The sequence below is a fragment of the Belonocnema kinseyi genome, chromosome 3 (assembly GCF_010883055.1).
Source record: "Belonocnema kinseyi isolate 2016_QV_RU_SX_M_011 chromosome 3, B_treatae_v1, whole genome shotgun sequence".
NCBI classification, from domain to species: Eukaryota; Metazoa; Arthropoda; class Insecta; order Hymenoptera; family Cynipidae; genus Belonocnema; species Belonocnema kinseyi.
In genome coordinates, this window is record NC_046659.1 from 153,879,254 (window position 1) to 153,906,168 (window position 26,915).

General features: G+C 24.1%; 1 protein-coding gene across 1 annotated transcript in view; it reads right to left on the reverse strand.

Annotated features, from left to right (window-relative positions):
* LOC117170074 overlaps positions 1 to 26,915 on the reverse strand; it is a 114,316-nt gene that overhangs the window by 46,123 nt on the left and 41,278 nt on the right. Inside the window, exons 22-27 of the mRNA XM_033356596.1 lie at positions 25,389 to 25,669; positions 21,164 to 21,206; positions 20,992 to 21,082; positions 6,644 to 7,149; positions 1,876 to 2,088; positions 1,731 to 1,804 (exon numbers count right to left, since the gene is read on the reverse strand). Of these exons, the coding sequence (XP_033212487.1) occupies positions 1,731 to 1,804; positions 1,876 to 2,088; positions 6,644 to 7,149; positions 20,992 to 21,082; positions 21,164 to 21,206; positions 25,389 to 25,669 (1,208 nt within the window). The remainder of the gene's footprint in view (positions 1 to 1,730; positions 1,805 to 1,875; positions 2,089 to 6,643; positions 7,150 to 20,991; positions 21,083 to 21,163; positions 21,207 to 25,388; positions 25,670 to 26,915) is intronic.

The window sequence follows — 26,915 nt, forward strand, 5'->3', positions numbered from 1 at the left end:
GAACTATAAAATTTGTTGTTTTTTGGCTTGCAATTTAACCATTTTTAGTTAAAAATTCATCTGTTTTGGAACTAATTATTCTCCTTGTTTGAAAATGCATCTATTTTGGTTAAAAATTGATATATTTTTTTGATAATTTAATTGTTTGCTAAAAATTAATTTTTTATACTGAACATTTAAATGTATCATCTCCGGTTGAAATTTTTAAATTTGAAACTTGAACAATTTTTGAAATTTTTTTGCTTGAAAATGTATCTTTCTCAGTTAAACTATTTTGCTGAAAAATTTTTCTTTGTTTTTGTAAATTTATTTCTTAAACTAATAATTTATCCATTTTGCGTTGAAAATTGATCTATTCTGTTCAAAATTCGTTTTTATTGTTACAAGCTTGATTTTTTAAATGTTGAATTTAGATTTTCGGTAGAAATCTATTGGTTTGCACATTAAATTATTTGCTTGGAAATTTAAATATTTTGTTGAAACTTAGTTTTTTTTGTCAGTAATAATTTTTTTTACAGTTCGAAAATTTCCCTTTTTTTGTTTTAAATTCGATTTTTTCTAAATTTTTTAAACTAAAAATTTAACTGTCCCAATTTTTGTTAAAAAATAAATTTTTTTACTTTAAAGTTAATTTTTGTTGTAGCTTAAAATTCCTTTCTAAAATTCAAAATTGAGCAATTTTGTTGGAAAGTTTTCTTTCCAAAAAATTATATTTTTAGTTGGAAACTAAACTCAGAATTCAACTAAGATTTAGAATTCTCTGCAAAAGTTTCCTATTCCAATTCAGATTTCCTTTTCGAAAATGTCCAGAACTATCTTGGAACTTGATAAAATTTGAAAATTCCCGGTTTTAAGGCAGAATTATTATTATTATTACTTTTGATAAATTCCAGTTTCAACTATAAATTTAAAAAAAATTAAAAGTTGTAGTTTAAAAATCCTTAAAATGCTATGAAATTTTATTTCAAAATCTTGAAACATCTACAATTTACATTCTGTTTTACATTTGTTCAAATTAATTTTTTTATTAATTCTGCCAAATTAAAGAAATTTGGTTAAAATCTTACAAATTCATTTTAAAAATGATGTAAATCGTTATAAATATTTTTAAATATTCTGAAGTCTGTCAAAATTTTTGAAAAACTTAGTTTCAATTACTTGAAATAATTTCAAATTTCAAATTAATTTTGAATTTTTGCCAATCTTCTAAATATCTCTTCAACTGAATCGAATTTTTTCTAAGAATAATAGGTGTTCAATAGATATTTATGCATCAAAATTCAATAATTTGACTTCAAATTTAATTTTGTTAAATAGAACAATTAAAATTGTTCTAAATTGAATGATATAATTGAAAAAGTTCAAAATTACACTAATTATTTAAAAAATGTTTAAAATCAAAGTTGGCAGGATTTTTTTCCTACAAATAAAATTCCCGGCTTCCAGGTTTCCCGGTCCAGCTGTTATAAATTGACAAATCTATTGTTAAAAATACGTATTTTTCTAAATTCAAACAGAATAAAAAATTAGAAATCAAATGAAAACTACCAAAAAGTGGTTCAGTATCTTAACAAGTTTAAAAAATATTTTTTCTTTCAGGGAATAAAATTTCCAGCACCATGAGCAAAACTTTGAAGAGTTTTCCAAGTTTTAAAGGATCTCCAGGACGCTAAGACATCCTACAAAAATAATCTTGACTAACTTGATATTTAAATAAAAAAATAATTTGCCTGATATTACGAATAAACTTCATTTGCATCTTCATGTTTTCTTCTAGAAGCTCTTGAAACGCTTCTTCCGCTTCCTGTAATAATAGTGAATTCGATATGGTTTATTTTATAATTTGCCTGGATTTACTTAATTGAGAATACTTGCCGAATCAGAGGAATCTATTTCGTTAGATTTTAAATCATTCAAATAATCATTCTCGAGGTATGAATCAAATTCAGCTTGACAACGACCCACAATCAATTTGAGAAAGTTTGCCTGAGACTTGTCGGCTGTACCGGAAACTGGCAATGTGAATATTTCCTTGACTAGAAGAGCGTACATTTCAGGCCATGAATCTAGAGCTGATTCTTCAATGGCCTGGAAATATGTAAGCAAGTTTAAAACTTACAATTGTTAAAAACTTTAAAAGTCGAATTAACTAAATCCCATGTTTATAAGGAAACAAAAAAAAATTCCAAATATTCTCCAGGTATTGAGGTGAAATTTTGAAAAAATCCAGTTAATTGTATTAAATTTCAATGCATTTTACTTATTACAAGCTGATTTTTTATTAGTACGGCATACAAACACTACAAATTTGTATGAAAAATTAAGATTTTTAATAAATAATTATTAAGTTTTAGGACTTATCAAAAATCAAAAGTTTTTCAGAAAAATTATAAAAATCTGCAAGAAAAAACGCAATTTTAATATTTTCGTTTTTTTGTTCTAAACAAAAAAAAAACAAGAATTTCTACACACGGCTCATTATTATTTCTTAATATATTATTTCTTGATATATTATAATTGATCGAAATTTTACGAAAATATGTCTCCAAAAAATGTAGTTTTTCATCATTTTTAATCTTAAGCCCTTGAAAATTTATAAAATTCCTTTAATCATCTGAAATCCCTAGCAATCTCACATAAATCCCGTAAAAAATTTGGTTGAAATCCTCTGAAATCCCTGGCAAACTCAACTTTTTTAACTCTGGAGATTTATAGAAATTCCTTATAATCTTATGGAATCATTTAATTTCTTTCGAAATCCTATGAATCCCTTAAATACTTAGTTCTTTAAAATCTTCGAAATCTTTCAAATATTCTTAAATCTCCTAAAATTTTCCGATATCTTCTAAAATACAGTATATTCTTTTAAAAAATGTAATCCCCTAAATTTTGTGAAATCTCTAGAAATATTTTGAAATCCCATACATTGTCTCGAAATCAGTAATATCTTCTAAAATTTCTATCCAAAAATATATTTATTTCTTAAATTTTTCCCTAAAAGTCCATGATTTTAAACAAATCAAACAAATTATGATTTTGTCTTATACGCTTCAAATTTAGTGCATATTTAAGGAAAAATAGTACGGGTACTATCAATTCTTAACTAAATAATCAAATTTTGAATTAATTTCTTAACCAAAAATGCATGAGTTTCATTTTCAGTTAAAAAACTTAATTTTCCATTAAAAAAACAACAAATGTTCAAACAAAATGTAGAATTTTCAACTTAAATTATCAATATTAAATTGCAACAGATGAATTCTAAACAAAAAACATGAATTTTTAACAGAAGAATTTAACTTTCAATCAAGTAAGTTTTATTTTCAACCCAAAGAAATGAATTTTTTAACTAATGAAATGAGTATTTACATGGAATACTTGAATTTTCAACTAAAAAGATGATGTTTTAAACAGGAAGATTAGATTTTTACACAAAAAAATTAATTTATAATTTAAAAAAAAACGAATTTTCAACTAAAATGATGACTTTAACTAGAACAGTTGAATTTTCAAACAAGAAGATTGATTTCTAACAAAAAAGACGAATGTTCGACAAAATATATTAATTTTCAAAAAAAAGTATAAATTGTTAACTAAAAATTGAATGGTTGAATTTTCAGTTAAAACAAGAACCTTAAAAAAAATTATGGCATGTTCAATTGGAACAGTTTTATTTTTAGTTGTCAAAAAATCATTTCAAACTGAAAAAACACAACTAATTTTCACGAAATTAGTTACATTTCAAAACAAAGTGATGAATTTTCAATTAAAAGTGATGCATCTGCAATCAAACCAATTAACTTTTAGCAAAAGAGTTTAACTTTTAGTTAAAATTTTAAACAAGTAATTAAAATTGCATAAAAAAGATGAAATTTATGCCAAAAAGGACGAATTTTTAAACAAAATAAATTAATTTCCAACTTCGATTTTTAACCAAAAACTATCAATTTTCAACGAAAAATAGAAAAGTTAAATTTTTAGTTAGAAATATTTATTTCAAACCAAAAAGAACGAATTTTTTACAGAGTAATTTAATAATTAAAGCAATATAAAGCTACTTCTCCAATTATATAAAAATTCTGGACAATGAAATTTAAAAAATCAAACTATATTCTAAAAAAATTTCCACATAAAGTAACAAACAATAAACAACAAATTAAAGCATTAAAAGTGGAACCCTTGAATTTCAAACTTTTGAAATTGAAGTTTAAAAGCTTTTAAATTCAAAAATTGTGTATTTGGATGCTCAAAAATTTTCACGTACCAAATGGAAAGTACCACTTTTCAAATAAATAATTTTAGATGAAATGCAAATAAACTGCAAAATTTAGAACCCACGTTAACAAATTTTCAAAATTATATTATTTTTAGTAATTTTAAGCTAGACACATTAAAAATGGAAAAATAATTTGTTTGACTTAACAGTTCTGAAATTAGAAGTTATATTATTTTTATTTTAAATAGTCTAGACATCCTTCAAAAGCTTTGAAATTTTATTTCAAAATCTTGATTAATCTAGAAGTGGTTTTAAATTTTTCCAAATTCAAAATCATTTTTGAATTTTGTGTCAGAACTTTTAAATATATTTCAAAATAAATTGAATGTTTTCTATTACTTTGACGAAATCCTGCAAATTAAAAAAAAATAAGTTTGAAATTATAAATAACAATAGAACACTTATCATTTGTATAAACTGGTAAAAATATTAGAGTCGTTTTAAGATATATTTAGAAGTTTAAAAATAATTCGAATAAAATTTAGAACTTGAAATAATTTCAAATACTTACAGCCAAATTTAAAATAAAATTGAGATTTTTGCAGATTTCAAACAAAAAATTGAGAATTTTTGTAAGAATTGTGAAAGACTTCAAAAAAACTAAAATATTCTTAAGATTCTTAGGAAAATTGCAAATGATTTTTCAATTCGAAAAATTATGGAAGATTTTAAGAATATTTTTTAATTTGCAGGATTTTCAGAAAATGCAGGAAAATTTCGATTAATTTTAAAATATATTAAGAAGTTCTAAAAAAATTTTAACACACTTTGTTTAAATTATTTGAAATAATTTCGAGTTTTTAATTAATTTTGAATCTTGTCAAAAATTCTAAATATCTCATAAAATTACTCAATTTTTTTCTACAAATAATAAGTGTTCAATTGTTATTCATACGCCAAAATTTAAGAATAAAATAAATAATAATAAATAAATTAAACACTTTTTAAAGTTCATCGAAAATCTAAATATTCAAAGCTTTTTATGTAAAACAATTCAGTTTCAAATTGTTTTCTTTTAAATATTTCGTTTCAATTTACTCGTCTTAAATTTGCAGTGAAATTTTGCTAAATATTAAATACTTTTTTTTCTAGATTAAGAAATTTTAAATTAAATGGGATAAAAATTAAATAATTTAGACTCACAATATTTTAAATTGAATAAAAACCTTTAATTATGACTATATTATTATGGATTTATTTTTAAGTTGAAAATAGTAAAATGCACGGTTACATTTTTTAATGGCTAAAAAAAATTAATAGAAATAATATATATTAATAAATTTATTTATTAAATTTAATATAAAAAAAATTATTTAAAGGAATACCTGAAACTCTGAATTAAAAATCTATTATTTATAAATCATGAAAATTTTTATTTAAAAACAAAATTATCGGAATAAATGATTTATTAATTTCAATTCTTATCAAGACTTTCGGATTGAAACAGTTACAATCTGGAAATTCTCAAATTTTGAACGGATCTAGAATTGTTTGGTAAAATCAATTATTGTTCAGATTTCTATACACAGAGTACAGATGCTCTTAATTTTTAATTGTTTAAATCTTCAAAACTGCACTTTAATGATTTAAAAAACTATTAAAATCGAAATTGAGCAGATTTTTCTTCTGAAAATTCGTAAAATTCCCGGTTCCCCGGTCCGGCGGCCACCCTGTTTTCTATAAAAAAATCTTCGATTTTAAAAACTACTAATTTTTAATTTTTTTAACCTTTAAAACTGCATTTTAAAATTCCTTAAATTAAAATATATGCTTCCCAATTAAAAATCTGAAATGGAACAGTTTTAAAGTCAAAGAGTTTCCAAATCAAGGATTATAAACTAAATGATATAATAATTTATAAAAATCATAATTTAACAAATTATTTAAAAAACGGTTGAACTCAAAGTTGGACAACATTTTTAGTCTAAAAATTTTGTAGAATTCCCGGTGAAAAAAATAAATTCACTGTCATTTCCCTGTTTTCACCGGTCTCATAAAATTCCCAGTTTTCCAGGTTTCCTGGTCCAGCGGCCACCCTGAGTATCTATGAAAAATTCTTCAAACATTTGAAATCCCTTGGAATCCTAGTAATCTTGAAATCTTTTGAAATTTCAATTTTCAATGATTTTTAAGTGTCTTTTTTCAAAATAGTAGCAAAATAATTGTATCGTTCAAAAAAAGCAACTGTCTTGTCGCCATTAATACAATGAAAGGAATTGGAACCTAGTTTTTAAAAAATAAATCAATTTTGCTCAAAGAAATTTTAAAACAAGTGAATTTCAGCAAATAATAATAACAATAATTTCAGTTCACAAAAAATAAATAAAAAATAGATTAAATTTAAAACGTAAAGACAAGCTGACTCACCGCCTTATGAACTATATCGACGACTCCTTGGAGCCGTTCCTGGGAGTCAATTGCCAACATAAGCTTGAAGTTGGCAGCGATTGCATCTATCTTTCTGAGGGGGAGGACACTCAGCAAAATTTGAACTCTTCTGTAGAACATTTCGTCATCTTCATGAAACTGTATCACACCCCTGCTGGTCGAAATGGAACCACTCGAGGGAAAGCCCATCGCTGGGCTCACTAGGGCCGCATGTTGCCCTACTTGATAATAACTTGGCACTTGAGGCCCACCTGGTGGCCCTAATTGATAACCTGGTGGCGGGGTGGCGGCCACTAAATATGGCCCTATTCGTCGAGAATAAGCTGGAGGCCCGCCTGGTGGCCCTACAGGCGCAGAAGGTCCCAATGGATAAGCTTGATAAGCTGGTGGATAAGCTTGTGGTGCGACTGATGGCGCTAAATATGGCCCCAGTTGTCGAACATAAATTTGATCATATGGAGGCACTTGTGGCCTTCCAAAGGGCCCTGCTCGGTTATTGGGTATTCCATTCATTGTTAACGGGCGGTGGCCCTACCGAGAGCCCTACTCGGTAAAATCGTTGAATATGGTACTTTTGATTCCTATTTTTAATATAGGCAGTACCTGAAAATAAAATAAATTGATTCCTAAAACCTAACGTTTGAACGAAACAAAATTCCAGGATTTTTCAAAGATTTTAATTCCGTGTATAGAGTTTGTTTTTAATTTAAATTGGCTGAAATTCGACTGAGTTATCGAACTTCAAGCTAATTCAATTTTAATTTTCAATCAAATAATTAAATTTTGAACAAAATAGTTGGATTTTTAACCAAATTGTTGAACTTTCAGCACAAAAAAATTAATTTTCTACCAAATGATAGAATTTTAAACAATAAAGATTAAACTTGAACCAAAATCGGTTGCATTTTTTAACGAAATAATTGAATATTTTAAAACAAAGTTTAATTCATAACAAAAACGTGAATTTTAAGACCAAAACGAGAATTTTTTGTTCAAATAGGCGTATTTTCAACAAAGAAGGATGAGTTTAACAAATACTGGAATTTAAAAAAAATAGTTGAATTATTAACAGAATAATCGAATTTTCTACTGCAAAATTCAATTTTCAAGCAATTAGAGGAATTTGGAAACAAAAAATAATAAGCTTCTACCAAAAACAGAGTTGAGCTTCAATACGAAAAGTTGAATTTTTAACAAAAAGCTTAATTCTCAACGAAAAATTAAGGATTTATCAAACAAAAACACACTTGAATAAAATACTTAAAAATCTTAAAATTTCAATCAGAGTTGAATTTTTAAAACAAGATTTATTTTTTCGACAAAATAGTTACGTTTCTAACCAATTAGTTAAATTTTGAACAAAAAATTTAACGAAAAATTAAATAGATGATATTTAAAAAAAAAATTTCAACAAAATAGATAAAATTTCAATTAGAGGGTTGAACTTCCTATAAAAATATTAATTTTCTAAAACAAAACATTTGCACTTTTAACCAATTTTTACTTTATTTTTTAAACAAAATAATTCACAACTAAAATGATAAATCTGCAGTCAAGAAGAAATGTATTTTGAACAAAAAGATGAATTGTACATTTTAAGGTAAAAAATTAATTAAAAAATTTCAACAACTTACATCAAGAATTTCTTCGAAATTTAAAACGATTCCCCTTAAAAAATTTTTAATAATCCGGTTGATCTTGAACTAATCGTTGAATTTTCAATTAAAAAAATCAATTTTCAGTAAAAAATAGAAATTACATTTTGAGTTCAAAAATATTTATTTAATGGAAAGAAGTTTTTTTTAGGGTAGCCGTTTTAATCGACGAAATAAATTCCCGGTCATTTTCCAGTTTTTTCCCAGTTCGCAAAGGAAAATATAATATGAATCCATGTTATCATTTTTAATTCTCTAAATTAAAAAATCAATCAATGAACTTGAAAATTATATAATTTTAACGAATTTTAAGCTAGAAACATTAAATATTGAAAAATTGAAAAAGTTGTAACTGAACGTTTCTTAAATTAGAAATTCAATTATTTTCTTATTAAATAGTTTAAACATCTTGGGAAAGTTGCAAAATTGTATATCAAAATCTTGAAAAATCTAGAAGTTGTTTTAAATTTGTTTTAAACTTAAAATTATTTTTGAAATTTTTTCAGAACTTCTAAGTATCTGTCAAAATTAATTGATTTTTTCTAAAATTTTCAGAAAATCCCGCAAATTTTATAACATTTCTTCACAATTTGGATGTATAAATAACAATCGAACATTTATTATTTTTAGGGGAAATTTGAGTAATTTTAAGAGATATGTAGAAGTTTTAAAAGGATTCAAACTTTATGTAAAACTTCAAATGATATAGCCTAATATAAAACAAAATGTAGATTTTCCCAGATTTTAAACGAAAATTAGATTCTTTTCAAGAATTGTGAAAGGCTTCAAAAGAATAAAAACATTTTCTTAAGCATTTTTCAAATACAACAATAAAAATTGTAACGTTCAAAGTTTAAAAGCTCTTCGAAATTTTAACGATTACAGGCTTTCTATGTCAAACAATTCAGTTAAGATTCGTAAACTTTTAAATATTTGATTTCAATTTACTTGTCTTAAATAAAAATTCAAATATTGCTAATTATTCAATAATTAATATTTTTTTTAATTAAAAGTTTTAAATTGAATGGGCTAAAAATTGAATATTTTAGACTGAAACAATATTTCAAATTTAATAAAATACTTTAATTAAGAACATATTATTATGAAGTAATTTTTAAGTTGAAAATAGTTTCTAAATTTTCACTCACACGTTCGCATTTGTTTAATGACTAAGATTTTCAAATTGAAACCGATTAAGTTTTAACGTTAAAATCTGAAAATTCTTAAATTTTGAACTGATTTAAAATCGTGTTGTCAAATCGTTTTTGTTCACATTTTATTACTTAATGTACAGATAAATGAAAAAATTTATTTATTGATTTAAGAAAAATGTTTTTCATCAAAAATTTTCAACATCAAAGGCTTTTATTTTTTATTTATGCAGGTCTTTAAGAAAAAATTAAAAAATTCTTCAAATTAAAAATGTAAGCTTAAAAAAATTAAAATTTTAAATGGAGAATTTTCTAAGTAAAAAAATTTTGAATTGCGCATTGTAAGCTAAATAATAGCATAATTGAAAAACATAAAAATTCAACTAATTATTTAAGAACTTTTCAAATCGAACGTGGACAGATTTTTTTTCTACATATTTGTAAAATTCGCGGTCAAAAAAATTCACCGTTATTTCCCGGTCTCAAAAAATTCCATGTCTAGCGGCCACCCTGTTTTTTTAATTAAAAAAAATCACATTTTAACCTGCGAGCTGAATTTTCAACAAAAACTATTATTCTTAACTGGAATAGTTAAACTTTTAAGCAAAACATTAATTAAAAAAAAAAAACAGAATTTTCAATATAAAAAAATATTTTTTTAATAAAGGAGTTCAAAACCTTCACCCATATAATTGAATTTTCTACCAAAAATGTGAATTCGCAACGAATAATGTAATAGTAGATCATTTAAAATAAAAGGTATAACTAGAGACTTCTTAATAAAAATGGTTTAATTTGGAACCAAATAATAAAATTGTTAACTAATAGTTATAATCGTCAGGATAAAGCAACTGAAAACAAGACATAGAAATACATAACAGGCAAATCAAATACTAAGGGCAAATTTTTGTTTCAAAATCCTTGAATTTCCTCGGCCAATAAAATATCCTGACTTTTTCCTTGAAGTTTTCTGTATAAAAATAGATTTCTATGATTTTTGAAAAAAATGTGTTCGAAGCTATTAAACGAAATACCAGGGAAAAACTGCAGTACCATCTGTCCGATACTTTTACTGTCACGATCTCAGAGCTCAGAATATGGTGGAAAAATTAGGAAAAAATTCTGTTAGTCATAGTTTATTGGCAGAGGAGCATCCTTTCCTTTTCATAAACATACAATTACTTTATTTCTCTTTTGGTGGGACCCCATTTCATATTTATTACTTTCCTTCGCATTCTTCCTCAAAATTGGTCAAAGGATTCTTGCCAGATGTTAGCCATAAAAGCAAAGGACCTAACAGCCTTCTTGAAAAAATATTTACAACAGGCTTAATAAAGGCATGGCACATGCCAAAGTATTAGGAAAAAAAAGGTAGAAAAAAAGGGAAAGGTATTACCAGCGACAGGAAGATGTCCACCAGATGTGGACAATCCGTGAGTAGATTGGACCCTTTTTTTCAACACTTTTCCTATACTTTTGAAATGCGCTTTGCTTCCTTGGACCATAGAAATACATGGTAAATGATCTCGATTCGAGATCTTTGAAAACCGAACTTTGAAAACCCGGCCAAACTCGGAAGGTGGTTTTCTACAGTTTTCCTCTCATTTGGCCAAATTTTTTGGCAACTGCGAGTAATTCGAATAAACTCGTTTTTAGCCGCATTGTAATTAATTAAATTGTACTAAAATTCATACAGACTATTATGAAATTAAAGGAGGAAAATAATAAAAACAAATAATTACTGAAACTAATGAAAATGAAAGTTTTTACCATCATACAGTTTTAATTTCTTTTTTAATTCTTATTAAATATACAGTGCATGCATTTTCTTATAAAAACTAATTTGTTTAAAATGTTCAAATAGTTAAAAATCTAAAAAACAGTTAAGTTTTGAATTCGTTTATGAAATTTATTTTAATAATAAATCATTAGTGTAAATTTGCTAAGTGTCGTAGTAAAAAGTAATTGGAAATACAATTTTTGTTGATTCTGTACACAAATTAAACCTATTTTTCAAAAAATGCCCAAACTCTTAAGTTGCTCATGAAAGTAGTTTAAATAATAAATCATGAAAATCTGATTATTATAATCAATCGTAAAGACGTTCCTAATTAAATTTGTAAACAAAAACTGACTCTTTTCGTTAAAAAATAGTAAAATTCTGAATTTTTTATGAAAGTTCTTTAAATAATAATAATTCTTGTAAATTTAACAAATAACTCAGGAAAGATTCATCGTAAAAATAATCTTAGTTAACTTCGTAAACAAATTGTGTTTATTAATTTAAAAATACCCTTACTCTCAATATGTTTATGAACCATTTTTTAAATAATTAATAATTGTAAATTTTTAAAGCTTCAGAGAAAATAAATCTTTGAAAAGATATTCTTAGTTAATTATGTGAAAAAATTTGCCTACTCGTAAAAAGAAACTCGTACTCTTTAAAAAATTCTTAATTTTTTAATTTAAATTGTCATCCGATAGACATTCTTAGTTCACTCCGTAAACAAACTCACTTGTAGAAAAAAGATTCAAACTCTTAAATTTGGAATTAAAATTCCTTAAATAATTAATAGCTCTTGTAAATTTGCAAAGCAACATCGAAAGTAGTCATCGGAAGCCATTCTTAGTTGACTCCGAAAATACATTGACTCTTAAAAAAGGCACTCTTAGTTTTTAAATTGAAATTGTTTAAATAATTAATACATCTTATAAATTTGCAAAGCAACCTAGAAAAGAGTCATCCGATAGACATTCTTACTTGACTTCGTAAAAAAATAAACTCGTAGAAAAAAGGTCGAACACTATTTTTAAATTGAAATTCTTCAAATAAATAACAGTTCTTGTAAATTTACAAAGCAACATAGAAAAGAGTCATCGAATGGACATTCTAAGTTGGTTTCGAAAACAAATTGACTCGTAGCATAAAGGTCAAACTTTTAATTTTTTAATTAAAACTGTTTAAATAATTAATAGTTCTTGTAAATTTGAAAAGCAGTATAAAAAGAGTAATTGTATAGAAACTCTTACTTGACTTCACAAAAAAAGTAACTCGTAGAACACAGGTTAAACTCTTATTTTTAAATTGAAATTCTTTAAATAAATAATAGTTCTTGTAAATTTGAAAAGCAGTATAAAAAGAGTCATTGTATAGAAACTCTTACTTGACTTCACAAAAAAAGTAACTCGTAGAACACAGGTTAAAACTCTTATTTTTTAATTAAAACTGTTTAAATAATTAATAGTTCTTGTAAATTTGAAAAGCAGTATAAAAAGAGTCATTGTATAGAAACTCTTACTTGACATCACAAAAAAAGTAACTCATAGAACACAGGTTAAACTCTTATTTTTAAATTGAAATTCTTTAAATAAATAATAGTTCTTGTAAATTTACAAAGCAAAATAGGAAAGAGTCATCCGATAGATATTCTTAGTTCACTCCGTCAAAAAATTGACTCATATCAAAACGGTTAACCTTTTATTTTTTAAATTGAAATTCTTTAATTACTCAATAGTTCTTAATTCTTTAACAAAAATTATTTAAATAATTAACAGTTCCTGTAAATTTTAAAAGCAGCATAAAAATAGTCATTGTATAAGAATTCTTACTTGACTTCGTAACAAAATTAACTCGTAGAAAAAAGGCCACTCTGAAGTTTTTAATTGAAATTCTTTAAATACTTAATAGTTCTTGTAAATTTGCACAGTAACATAAAAAACAGTCATCGAATAGATTGTTAGTTGATTTCGAAAACAAATTGACTCGTAGGATTAAAGCCAAACTTTAAATTTTTTAATAAAAATTGTTTAAATAATTAATAGTTCTTGTAAATTCTAAAAGTAATATAGAAAATAATAATCGGATAGACATTCTTAGTTGACTTCGAAAACTAACTGGCCCTTTGAGAAAAGGTCGCTTTTAGTTTTTTATGAAAACTGTTTAAATAATGAATAATTTATGTAAATTTTCAAAGCAATATAGAAAAGTCATCGTATAGACTATAGACATTCTTAGTTGATTTCGAAAACAAATTGACTTGTAGGATAAAAGCCAAACTTTTAATTTATCAATTAACATTGTTTAAATAATTAATAGTTCTTGTAAATTTGAAAAGCCGCATAAAAAAGAGTCATTGTATAGACATTCTTACTTGACTTCGTAAAAAAATTAACTCGTAAAATAAAGGTTAAACACTTATTTTCAAATTGAAATTCTTTAAATAAACAATAGTTCTTGTAAATTTCTTGTAAATTTACAAAGCAAAATAGAAAAGAGTCATCGGATAGACACTCTTAGTTGTACTCCGCAAACAAACTGGCTCTTAGAAAAAAAGGTCACTTTTAGTTTTTTAATTAAAATTGTTTGAATAATTAATAGTTTATGTAAATTTGCATAGCAAAATAGAAAAGAGGCATCGGGTAGATAATCTTAGTTTAATTCGTAAACAAATTTACTTGTAAAAAGAGGCAAACTCTTAATTTTTTAATTAAAATTGTTTCAATAATTATTAGTTCTTGTAGGTTTACAAAGCAACATAGAAAAAAGTCATCGGATAGACATTCTTAGTCTTAAGTTTTTAATTCAAATTGTTTAAATAATTAATATTTCTTGTAAATCTACAAAGCAACATGATAAATTGAATGTATTCTTTAAAAATATCCATTTATGAAAATTGTTTAAATAATTACAATGTTTGAAGATTAAATAAAGTCAAAATTGTACAATTCAAACTCCAGAATCGACTTGTATCCCTAGCATTTACCGCCGCCAAACAGAGCACATCAGGGCTAGAGCGCATTTCGGTGCGCATGCATTGCCTTCATAATAGATTCCGCTGATCTCGATTCTGATCTCGATTCTAATGAATAGTCGGCGCATTTAAATCCAACCAATAGGTGAAGAGATATTGTGGCTTCAGACTTCGAGATTATATCGCAACCTCTTTTTTATGATAGGATTGAAAAAAATTCGAGAATTATATTTCAAGGAAAAAAATTCTGCTGGCCTTAAAAAAGGGTTAAGCCAGGATAAAGCGTATATAATGCCTACTTTATAGTGTCAGAAACTGTAAAAAAAAAGCAAAAAAAATAAAAAATGGTTGGTTTTCTAGATCAAGAATATCTGGTTTACATTACTCTTCGAATTATGATAACATCGAAAAAAATCTGTTAAACCTTAACTTTTTTATATTTAGATTTTTAACCAGAGATGAATTTTCAATCAAATCGAATATTCATTTTTAACTAAATATAGAATATGTAAAAAATCGGATAAAAAAATCGATTTTCTGCTACAGATAAAGATTTAAGTAAAATTATGGAACTTTCAACTCGATTAGTTAAATTTTCTATTAAAAAAAGTTAATTTTCAAGTAATAAAAAAAAGAACGGGGCTTATGGGGCCGACCCCAAGTCCTCTTGCAAATAATATATTAAATTCAATTTAAAACTCTTCAAATTTCTAAAATTAGATTGTAATTTTGAGTGAAAAAGTTTTTTTTCTACTAACTAGTTCAATTTTTAGTTCGGAAAATGAATTTTCAACCGCAAACAAAATGATAAATGCATGATAATTAAATTATCAACCAGTTAGTTCATTTTTTCAATAAAAACACTTAAAAAATTGCAAACCAACTTTGCAATTTTCAAGCAAACAGATGAATTTTCAACTAAAAAAGGTACACTTCTATCAAAAACTTAACTATTAGTTAGAGTGACAAAATTTCAATAAAAGATTAAATTATTAACCAGACAGTTGAATTTTCAATTATGACAACAATAGAATAGTAAATTTTTCAGTTATAAAAATCAATTCCTAACAAAACAAGAAAACGGGTTTTCCACAAAATGGTTAAATTTTTAACCAGATATGAACTTTCAATTAAAATAATGAATTTTCAGCGGGAGTAGTTAAAATTTTCAGTTAAAGAAATTAGTTTTCAAACAGAAAAAAACGAAGCTTTTTACAAAATAATTATATTTTGAACTGTAACGGTTCATTTTTCAGTAAAAAAATGATTTTCAACAAAAAATAATTTTTCACAAAAATGATTTTATTGTCAAATAAATAGTTGAATTTTCAACTACATGTACAAAAAATTGAATAAGTAAATATTTAGCTAAAAAAATAATTTTCTACTTGAGATAAACTTTTGAGTAAAATATTGGAATTTTCAACTGAATTCCTTAAATTTTTCTTGCAAACAAAAAAAAATTTCAACAAAAATAGAATCCTTCCATTTTTAGCTACAAAATAAATTTCAAACAGAGAAAAAAAACGATTTAAATAAAAAATAGTTAAATTATCAACCAGATATGACCGTTTTAATCAATGAAATAAATTCTCGGTCATTTCCCGGTTAGAAAACATTTTTTACGGTCAATGACATTAAAAAATTAAAATTCTAAAGCTAGACATTTTTTCCATTTGAAGTAATAAAAAATAAACTACAAATTAAAGCACTGAAAGTGGATCTTTTGATGTTTAAATCTTTAAAATTCAAGTTTAAAAGTTCTTAATTCAAAAATTTTGTATTACAATACACAATAATTTACACTCATAAAATGAAAGGTCTAACAATTTATAATTGAACAGTTTTGAATGAAATGCAGATAAATTGTCAAATTGAAGATTTTTTACCTTTTTAAAATTATTAGGTTCAAATATTCGGATTCAGTTCCAAAAATATAAATTACACGTTATCATTTTCAATTCTCTAATTTAAATAATCAATCAATTAACTGTACAATTTTCAAAATTGTATCATTTCAAGAAACTTCAAGCTAGAAACACTAAAAATAAATTTTTTTTGATCAAACACTTCTGAAATAAGAAGTTAAATTATTTTTATTTTAAATAGTTTGAAAATGCTTGAACAAAAACCTAAAAAATTTATCTCATAATCCTGAGAAATCTAAAAGTTGTTTTAAATGTTTTCAAATTTATTTTTTAACAGTTAGATATCTTTTAAAATGAATTGAATTTTTCCTACAATTTTTAGAAAATACTGTAAATTTTTAAAAAATCTTTAAAATCTTACAAATAAAATTTCGATTTTTACAGGCTTTGAACAAACATTTTATAAGCTTTTTAAGAATTGTAAAAGGCTTCAAAAAAATTAAAACACTTTCTTAAGATTCCTAGGAAAATTGCAATGATTTTCCATTTCGAAAAATTATTTTAAGAGAATATTTAAAGAGATTTTAAAATATATTTATCGCATTTTTCCTACAATTTTTAGAAAATCCTGCAAATTTGCAAAAATTTCCTAAAAGTCTTACAGATACTTTTTGACCATTTTTTCAATCATTCACGACTTTTTTAAATATTCCCTTAATTTCCTGGAAATCTTTAAATAATGTTTGTATTTTGTTTAAGCCTGTTAAAATTCTTAAAAAGCTTCTAAATTTTTTTGTTTGAAATCTGAAAAAATCTACATTTTATTTTAAATTAGTCTTTTTCTGAATAAAAAAATTTCAAATTGAATGTGTTAAAAATTAAATATTTTAGACTGCAACAATATTTTAAATATGGTAAAAGCCTTTAATTACGAATATATTATTATGAAGATATTTTTAAGTTGAAAATAGTTTATAAAGTTTAAATAAGACGTTTACATTTTTCTTAATTAAGACATTCGAATTAAAAACGTTTAATATTTAACGTAAAAAGCTTGGAATTCTTCAATTTTGAATAGATTTGATTGACAAAATACCAAAAATCTGCTAAAATATCAAAACACTTCACACTTATCGAATAAAAAATACCGGTTACTGAATCAAATTCTCAGTTACCCGATAAGGTAGACACCCTGAACACATCTAATAAACTTCCCTCGAAAAAAATAAAATATATACTGCGCAGTTACAGGTAACATTGAGAATGTAAAATGTAAACAGAAAAGGGATAAAATGTGTCAAATTCGAAGTGCGCAGTTACTTCTTCAAAGGAATATTTTACTTAAAACTTGTCTGACAAGGGTACCTATTCATAAAGAATATAATATCTGGGATGAAACAATAATTTCCCTTAAATTTTAGTTTAATTTCAAAATTAATTTTCACAATAAAAGTTGAGAAACCTACACTTGATTCAACTTTACCCTCTCATCTTCCATTTTGATTCTTATGGGGAACCGGAAGAAACTTATAAAATGTGAGGTTTAAAAAAATTACTTTTTTAAACCCAGAAATAATAAATATCAATATAAAAAATATTAAAATAGTACAAAGATGACATGCAATATATTATCAAGTAGTTATATGTAATACTCACGATATTTTATCAATTCCTAAGCACTCTGAAGATTTCAAAAGTAATTATGATGTTACAACTGCACACTGTTATGACAAGCATAAGAATGCTGCTCAGCTGAAATGCCATGGGCCGGTTCATGTTGTGATGGGACGCAGTGTCCCCAATATTGGGAACTTTTTAAAATGCGCTTGCGTCGTACCGACATCCCGATTGGTCACTGTTAGCGCGCTGATTTTGAATTACATAAATACTTATGATAAATAATGATTGGAAAATACATCCAAAGTAAAGTCTTAATCCATAAGAAAAGAATACGTTTTCATACATTTTATTCACAGTCGTCAGTATGAGGTGAAAAAAGTTGAAAAATGAATAATTTTTAAATACCACCCCCATAAGTTCGTTTTATAGGGTCCCAAAATAAATTGTTTAAACAATTTATTATTGTTTTGAGCCATTTTCTCTTAAAATAGAGTCAAAAAGTCACGGTTTTTTCAACATTTTTCAACTTTTCAGTTTAAGCGAGGTAATAGTCAATTAAATTCAACAGATATAATTGTTTAAACAATTTTTTATTATTTATAATAATATTTTCCTTGAATAATTCTTAAAAGTTGCAGTTTTTTCTAAAATTTTTTACTTTTTGCCCACTTTTCAATTAAAGTGATATAATAATCTATTCAAGTTGACAAAAATAAAGGTTTAAACCATTTTTTATTGTTTATAACAATATTCTCTTTAAATAAAATTAGAAAGCTGCGGTTTTCTCTGAAATTTTCAACTTTTTGTCAACTTTCCACTTAGACTGAATTCGAAAAACGGGGAAAATACCAATTATTTTTAAAAAATAATTTGGTTATTTAGAAGTTGATGCAGCATTTTTTTAAATTTTCTGAAAAATTCGAATAATTTAAAGATTGAGAAGTTTTGAAAAGATTCAAAAATAATTTAAATCTCTGGAAGATGTTAAAACATTCAAAACAAATTTTTTTAAGATTCCTGGAAAAAATTCAGATAAATTTTTTGTTGTTGTTGAAAAATTAGTGCTTAAAGATGAATGAAAAATATTTTCAAAAATTTAAATTGGTTTCTTAAAATGTTGAAAAATAGTACAAAATTTGTCAAGATTTTGCAAGATTAAAAAAAAATATTTTTAAACAATTTCAAAATGGTCGAAAACTAATCCGGAAGATTTTACGGGAATTTTGTAAATTATGCAGATTCAAAGAAATAAATTAGGCAAAATACTAATATTTTTAAAAGTTCTTCAGGAAGTTAATGTACATTTTTTTTCTTTTGTCAAAAAATCGAATTTGAAATTTCACAAATTTTTAAGCATAATGTGGATCTTCAAAGATTTTGAGCCAAAATTTAGAAGCTTTTTTAAGCAGTTTGAAAGTTTGGGAAAATTTTTAATGATTTTTTATTTTGAAAAATGTATTTTAAAACAAAATTGGAAAATATTTTAAAACATTTGAAATCATTTCCAAAAATTTCGAAAGAGAAAATAAAAGATTTTTTTTTAAATCCAATTTTGCAATATTACAAAATTCTAGAAAAAAATTGAGTGAAAAGATATTTTGAAGTTCTGAAATGATTCAAACATAACTTTAATTTATACAGATTAACAGGAAAATAAACAATATAATTTAGCTTTTATTTCAAAGAATTAATTAAAATTTTTGAAGATATCAAAATATATTGAAAAAACCTGGATTTCATGTTTATAACTTTTCAAAAGATTTGAGAATAAATAAAATTTCGAGAAGATTAAAAAATAATGTAGGTTTTTGAATGTTTCGAAGAAAAGAAGTTTTTAAATAATTTTAGAAGGTTTAAAAAAAATTCAAATAATAGGATTTATATTAAATTCAAATAATAAGTGAGGAAAATTTCAAATAATAATTTTATAGAAAAATGAATTTTATGAAAAAATTGAACATTTTTAATTTTGGAAGACTAATAATTTTTACAAAATATTTGGGTTAGGTTAAAATAGATTTAGAAGTTTTAAAAGGATTCAAAAAAAGGTTCAACTTTAAAAAATTGTTGAACTAAAGCAAAATTTTTTGACATATTTTAAGAGTATACAACTATTTTTTAAAAAGATTTTTGGAAAAAATTTAAATAAACTCCTTATTGAAAAATTAATTTCAAAAAATATTTTAAAACATTTTAAAATATTTTTAAAAAATAATGAAAACATAATCTGGAAGATTTAATAGAAAATTAAAAAAAAATTAATACGAAGCATTTTAAAAGATATTTAGGTCATTTATAAGTTTATGCAGCATTTTAATTTAAATTTTATAAAAAAATTTGAATCATTTTAAAAGATAGGTAGAAGATTTAACAACGTTGAAAAGATTCAAAAATAATTTAAAACTTGAAGATAAATTTTTTTTTAAACAAAATTTACATTTCTAAAGGAAATTTAGATAGTTTATAATTTCTTTGGTATTTGCGATTAATTACTGATTATACATATTAAATAATTATTTTTTAAAATTTCTGGGCGACAATTTTAAATGATTTTTTACTTTGAAAAATTAATTACAGGAAAATATTTAATAAAATTTGAAGATTTCTAAAATTATCAAAAAAGAATATAAAAAAAAGATATTTATGAAAATTTCGAAAGAAAATTTAGTTTTAATTTTTTATTTCTTTGGCATTAATGACTAATTATTGAATAGACATGATTAAAAGTTTATAAAAAAAAAATTAAGGAACTATGCATATAATATAAAACATTTTAAAGCAATGCAGTAGGTAAAATTATTTTTTTATAATATATTTATTAGGAAATATTTGAAAGTACAAAATTAATAATTATATATTTTCTATGTAACAATCTAAGAACATCATATAAACTTTTTTTTTTCTAGCTCATATTCTTTGGCAAAGATATTTGTAACATAATATTATTTTTGAACAACTTAAAATAATTAATGGCCTAAGGCCTCCCAAAAAAGACGCTTTGATAAAAAAGTATTAATTGATTTCAAATAAACAATAGATTATTCTTGACCCAGTAGCGCATTGCGACTTAATACTCTTTTTTCCTAACAAAAAAACTCCTGAGTTACGTAGTTTTCCTAGGAACTGTAAACTCCTCGTATACTCTAAACAAAACAATGAAAAGCAAAAATAATAATTAATTTGAAAAAACAAAAAATTCCGACTATTTATACATTTTTTTAAACAAGGAAAATATCCATATTCAGTTCCGAATCTTATCGCGATTCTCCGCCTCTTATTAAATTTTCAACACAATATTAGAATTCTGATCAACAGAATCTTGATAATTCGCATTTTCATATGCCTCTTTAGATTCCTGTAACTTTTTTAAGTCCTGAAACCAAGAGTAAAAAAATGAGTGAAAAAAATGCAGATTTGCTTCGTATAACAATGAAATTTTAGAAATGAAAAATACCTTGGTTGTTAAGACTCCTTGCTTGAAAAGCTCGCCAATAAACCTGGATAGAAATATAATTATTCAGTATTTTATCAAATAAATAAATCACAGTGAAATTTTCAACAAAATAATTAAAATATTAAACAAATAACTGGATTTATAACCAAATTGTTGAATTTCCAAACCGAATAATTGAATTTTCTTAGAGGACAGTTGAATTCTCAACAAAAAAGGATAAATTTTTAATATAATAGGACGAATTTTCTGTCCCAGACAAATTTTCAACAAAATAATTAAAATATTAAACAAATAACTGGATTTATAACGAAATTGTTCAATTTCCAAACCAAATAATTGAATTTTCTTAGAGGACAGTTGAATTTTCAACAAAAAAGGATAAATTTTTAATATAATAGGACGAATTTTCTGTCCCAGACAAATTTTCAACAAAGCAGTTTCATTGTCGATAAAAAAGATTACCTTTTAAAGAAATACTTGAATTTTCAGAAAAATAATTAAATTTTTAACAAAATAGTTAACTTTTTCAACAAACACTTGTGTTTTATACCTACAAACATGAATTTTCAAAGAAATAGTAGAATTTTCAATCAAAAGTATTGACATTCAATCAAAAACAGTCGAAGGTTCAACTAAATAGTTGATTTTTCAACAAGAACGTTAATTTTTTTCAACAAAATAATTAAAAACTTAACATTTGGATGCATTTTTAATCAAATGGTCGAACTTTTAATTAAAAAATAGTTATCTTCAACTAAAAACAGTGGAACCAAGAAGTTAAATTTTCAAGCAAAAAAAAAACGAAATTTTAGAAGACAGTTGATTTTACAACAAAAAAATAATGAATTCCCAAAGAAAAAATATAATATTTGATATTTCAACGAAAGGAGACAACATTTCTACTAAAATAGATGATTTCTTAAACCAAAAATACGAGTTTTAAGCCAAAAAAAAAATTAATTTTCTACAGTTGAATTTTTACCTCAAAAAGATATCCATTTTTAGTAAAAAAACAACTTATTATCCAACAAAAACAAAACGAATTTTTAACAATTCAGATGAATTTTGAATCAAATGTTCGATTTTTTAATAAAAGAAGATGAAAAATCAATTAAAAACAGTTTAATTTTCAACTCAAAAAGATCAATTTTCAATTATGCAGAATTCGAAAAAAAGGAAAAAGACCAATTATTTTAAAAAAACTTAGGATGTTTAGAAAATTTTGCAGATTTTTTTTTTAATTTTCTGAAAATTCGAATAATTTAAAAAGATTAAGAAGTTTTTCAAAGATTTGAAAATAATCTAAATCTCTGGAAGATGTTCAAACATTAAAAACATATTTTTTCAGGATTCCTGGGAAAATTTAAGATCAATTTATTTTGTTGAAAAATTAGTTTTTAAAGATAAATGAAAAATATTTTCAAAAATTTAAATTGATTTCCTAAAATGTTGAAAAAGAATGGAAAAATTTACCAGATTTTGCAAGATTAAAAAAATTTTAAAAAAAGCTTTATAAGAATTTTAAAAGGTTTAAAGAGAATAAAAAAATTTTCTTAAGATGCTTGGACAAATTTTAAATAACTTCTTCAAACATTCATTTTAAGAGAATATTTTTAAAGAATTGCAAAATTGTCGAACAATTTAGATGAATTATGAATCAAATGGTCGAATTTTTAATGAAAGAAGATGAAATATCAATTAAAAACAGTTAAATTTTCAACCAAGAAGTTAGATTTTAAAGAAAAATAGACTAATTTTTTAAAAGACAGTTGATTTTTCAGCGAAAATTTTAATTCTGAACGAAAAGATGAAATTTCTACCAAAAAGAGATGAATTTTAAAAACAAAATGATACATTTTCAAAAAAAAATTTCAACAAAATGGATGAATTTTTAAACAAAGAATTAAATATAAGAATTAATTATATTACTTTGAGAACGGTAACGAGAAATAAAATATTACCGAGAATATAATCGAGAAATAAATTCTCTGAGAACTTATGAGTCTCAGAATTGACTTTAATTAATACAAAATTGCACTTTTTCGTTAACTTTTCGGTTGAAAATTCCACTTTTTTTTATAAAAATGCAACTGTTTGTTTAAAAATTAAGTTGTTATACTATTTTCTTGAAAACTGAACAATTTCGTAGAAAATTTACTTTTTGGTTAAAATTTATATTTTAGTGTAGAAAAATGAACTGAAATATTTTCTGGATGAAAGTTCCATTTTTTTAAATTACAAATTCATCAGTTTTAGTACAAAATTGATATTTTTTGGATTAAAATGCAACTATTTGGTAGAGAATTGAACTATTTTGTTCAAAATTTATCCTTTGTGGTTGAAAAAATTCGTCTTTTTGCATTAAAAATTAAATTCTTGTTGTATGAACTTATTTTTTTGTTACAAAAATTCAATTTTTGATGTTACTGAGTTAACTGAAAATTTTTTTTTGATGAAAACTCAACATTTTTTTATAATAAAAAATTCTTCTGCTTTAAGATAAACTGCATATTATTTTTTTTATAAAAATGCAACTATTTGCTAGAGAATTCAACAATTTTGTTAAAAAGTCATCCTTTTTGGTAATAAAATCGTCTTTTTGGATTGAAAATTCAATTTCTTTGGTAGAAAATTATTTCTTTTTAAAAAATTCATAGTTTTATCGTGAAAACTCGACTAAAATCTTTTTCAACAGAAAATTCAATTATTATTTTGAAAATGTATCTTTTTGATTTAAACTTCATCTGTTGTAGAAGAAATTTCATTTTTTTGTGTGAAAATGCAAATTTTTGGTTAAAAATCGTTCTTCTTTGCTTGATAATTCAACTAATTTGTTTAAAACATTTGATTGAATCGTTTTGTTAAGAAATTTCTTTTTTATGATAAATTTATATTTTAAGTTGAAAAGTTATCTCGTTGGTTGAAAGTTTAATTATCTTGTTAAAATTTAATCTTTTTTAATTGAAAATTCAAATTCTTGGGCTAAAGTTAAACTACATTTTGAACATTTTTTATTTATTGAAGGCTCATTTTTGGTTGAAACTTCAACTGTTTAGTCAAAAATAATTGTTTTTCTTGTTTGGTTTAGAATTAATTTTTTAACAGAAAAGTAACTTTTCCATTTTTTAAAGATTGATATTTTTTAGTTAGAAATTCGAATTTTGTTGTTGTTGCAGAAAATGATTTTTTAGCTTGAAATTTCCTTTTTTTTGTGTAAAAATGCATCAGTTTCGTGGAAAATTAATTTTTTGTTAAACAGTCATATTTTTTGTTCGAAAATTGAATGTTTGTAAAGAAAATTTGTCTTCTGGTTTGAAGGTTCAATAATTTAGATTAACTTTTATTTATTTTTTGAGTGAAAAATCTTTATTTGTTGGAAATTCGTCTTTCTGGTTTTAAAATTCATTTCTTTTGTAGTATAAATTTAATTCTTTTTTTATTAAAATATAAACTATGATACTTTTTCCGTAGACAATTTGTCTTTTTAGGTTTAATATTCAACTATTATGTTAAATACTGAATTATTTTGTTGAAAATTCCAGTATTTTGTTAAAGAGTTATCTTTCAAAGTAGAAAAAACTTTTTTTTGGTTAGAAATAAATTAATACATTTGAAAATTTTTAATTTGTATATGAAACAATGTTTTATTCCGCTTATAAAATTATCTATGGTAAAAATATCATAAGATTAAAATGCTGATATTTGAAAATCATCTTTTGCTGGGTTAAAAAGAAAAACCTTTTTTAATTTAATTATTTTGTTGCAAATCCATCTTTCAGGTTTTTAAAATTCAACTCTTTAATTTGGAAGTTCTACCATTTGGTTGAAAAATCATGTTTCTTAGTTGAAAATTAACTATTCTGTTGAAAATTCATCTTTTAGATTTGAAAATTAAACTATTTGGAGAAAAAATCATCTTTCTTGGTTGAGAATATAAAATTTTGTCTTCAAAAATTCATCAACCAAAAAGGATGTCCTTTAAAACAAAATTGTTAAATTTACAACCAGATAATTGAATTGTCATCTGCGAAAAATAGAAATAAAAGGAAACTTCATTTTCAAAACGCTCGAATCTTTCCCAAGATTTTTTTCAAAATCCTTGAGCTTTCGCTAAAAAATAAAATTCCCTGACTGTTTTGATTTCCAGGTTTTCCCTAATCTACGGTCAACCTGAAAATCGACGATTAGAATGAAAAAAATAAAAAAGATGAGATGATTAACTTACTTTACATTAGTTGCGGAATTCGTTTCCAACTTTTTTTCTTCCTCTTCTAACTGAAGTTGTAGCTTGCCGAGTCTGGCGAGCTCGATTCTTATCTGCATTTGCAATTTGCCTATCTTGGCAATCTCCTCGAGAGAATATTTTTCACACTCGCTCTGAGACCGTGAAATAATTAAAGGTTTCAAGCTCTCGGTTGTTTTGTTGTCTGGATTGAAAACTCTTGCGTAGAAAAACTCCTTGCACATAAAAGCGCAAGCTGAGGAGAAACTAGGTTCCTGAGTGGCCTGCAGATTAATTGGACGTATTATTTAATTCATTAAAAAATCAAGATTTTCAATTCTACTTAGGGTGGCGATTCAGCGGACCATTTCAAGCCATTTCAGTTTAAAAAATTATTTTTCAAAACACAAAACAAAAAAAAAAGGATTTTCAGCAAAATAATTCAAACAAAATAGTTGAGCTTTCAACCAAAGTGATAAATCTTCAAATAAAATTATTAATCTACATCTGAAATAATTAAATTTTAACCAAAAAATGAATTTTCAACTATAAAGTTGAATTTTTAACAAAATAGTTTTTTTTGCCTCTAATGAGCCGAAAAGTGAGGTAGTTTGGGAGTTTGGTTTTTAATTGTGAATTTCTTTTTATCTCCATTTTGCATAAAATTATTCATGAAAAAATGCATTTCTTTTGGATCTTAAATAATTTCTTTTTTAAAGGACTTTAAGCTCCTGTTTCTTTCCATTCTGCAAGATTTGCTTATTAATATTATAATAGTTCCTTTAATTGAATCCTAATAATTTTACCTCAATTTCTTGAAAACAAAATTCATTTCCACTGAAAAAGATAATTTTTCAAACAACACTTAAATAATTAAATTTTAAGTAAAAAAAATTGTTAAAAAATTACTTTTAACAAAAAAAAATTAATTTTCAAAAAATAGTTACATTTTCAAACGAACTAATAAATTTTAAATAAAAATTTTTAAAAATTTAACTGGAATAATTGAATTTTAAACTAGAAAGATGAATTTTGAACTAAAACGATGAATCTTTAACTAGAAGAATTGAATTTTTAAACAAAAAGATTAATTTTTAAAAATAAAGATTAATTTCTATCAACAAAATATGAATTTTCAACAAAAAAGATCATTTTTCAACCAAAAATAGAATAATTGAATTCTTAGTTAAAAAAATGAATGTTCATCCAAAGAGATAAATTTTTAACTAAATATATGAAACACTCAACTGGGATAATAAATAAATTTTCAGTTAAAACAAAAAATAACTTTCAACCAAAAAACCTTCAAATAAAAAAATTGTTTTAATCAAGCAGTGTATTTTTGGACCAAATAAAAAATTAATTTTTAACAAAATAGTTTAACTTTCAACCAAGTAATTTTATTTCTAACCTAAAAGATGAATTTTCAACTAGAATTATGAATACTTAACTGGAATATTTGAATTAATTTTTTTTTTAATTTTAAACAAAGAAAACGATCATTTTCTACCAAAAAAATCTATTTTTTAA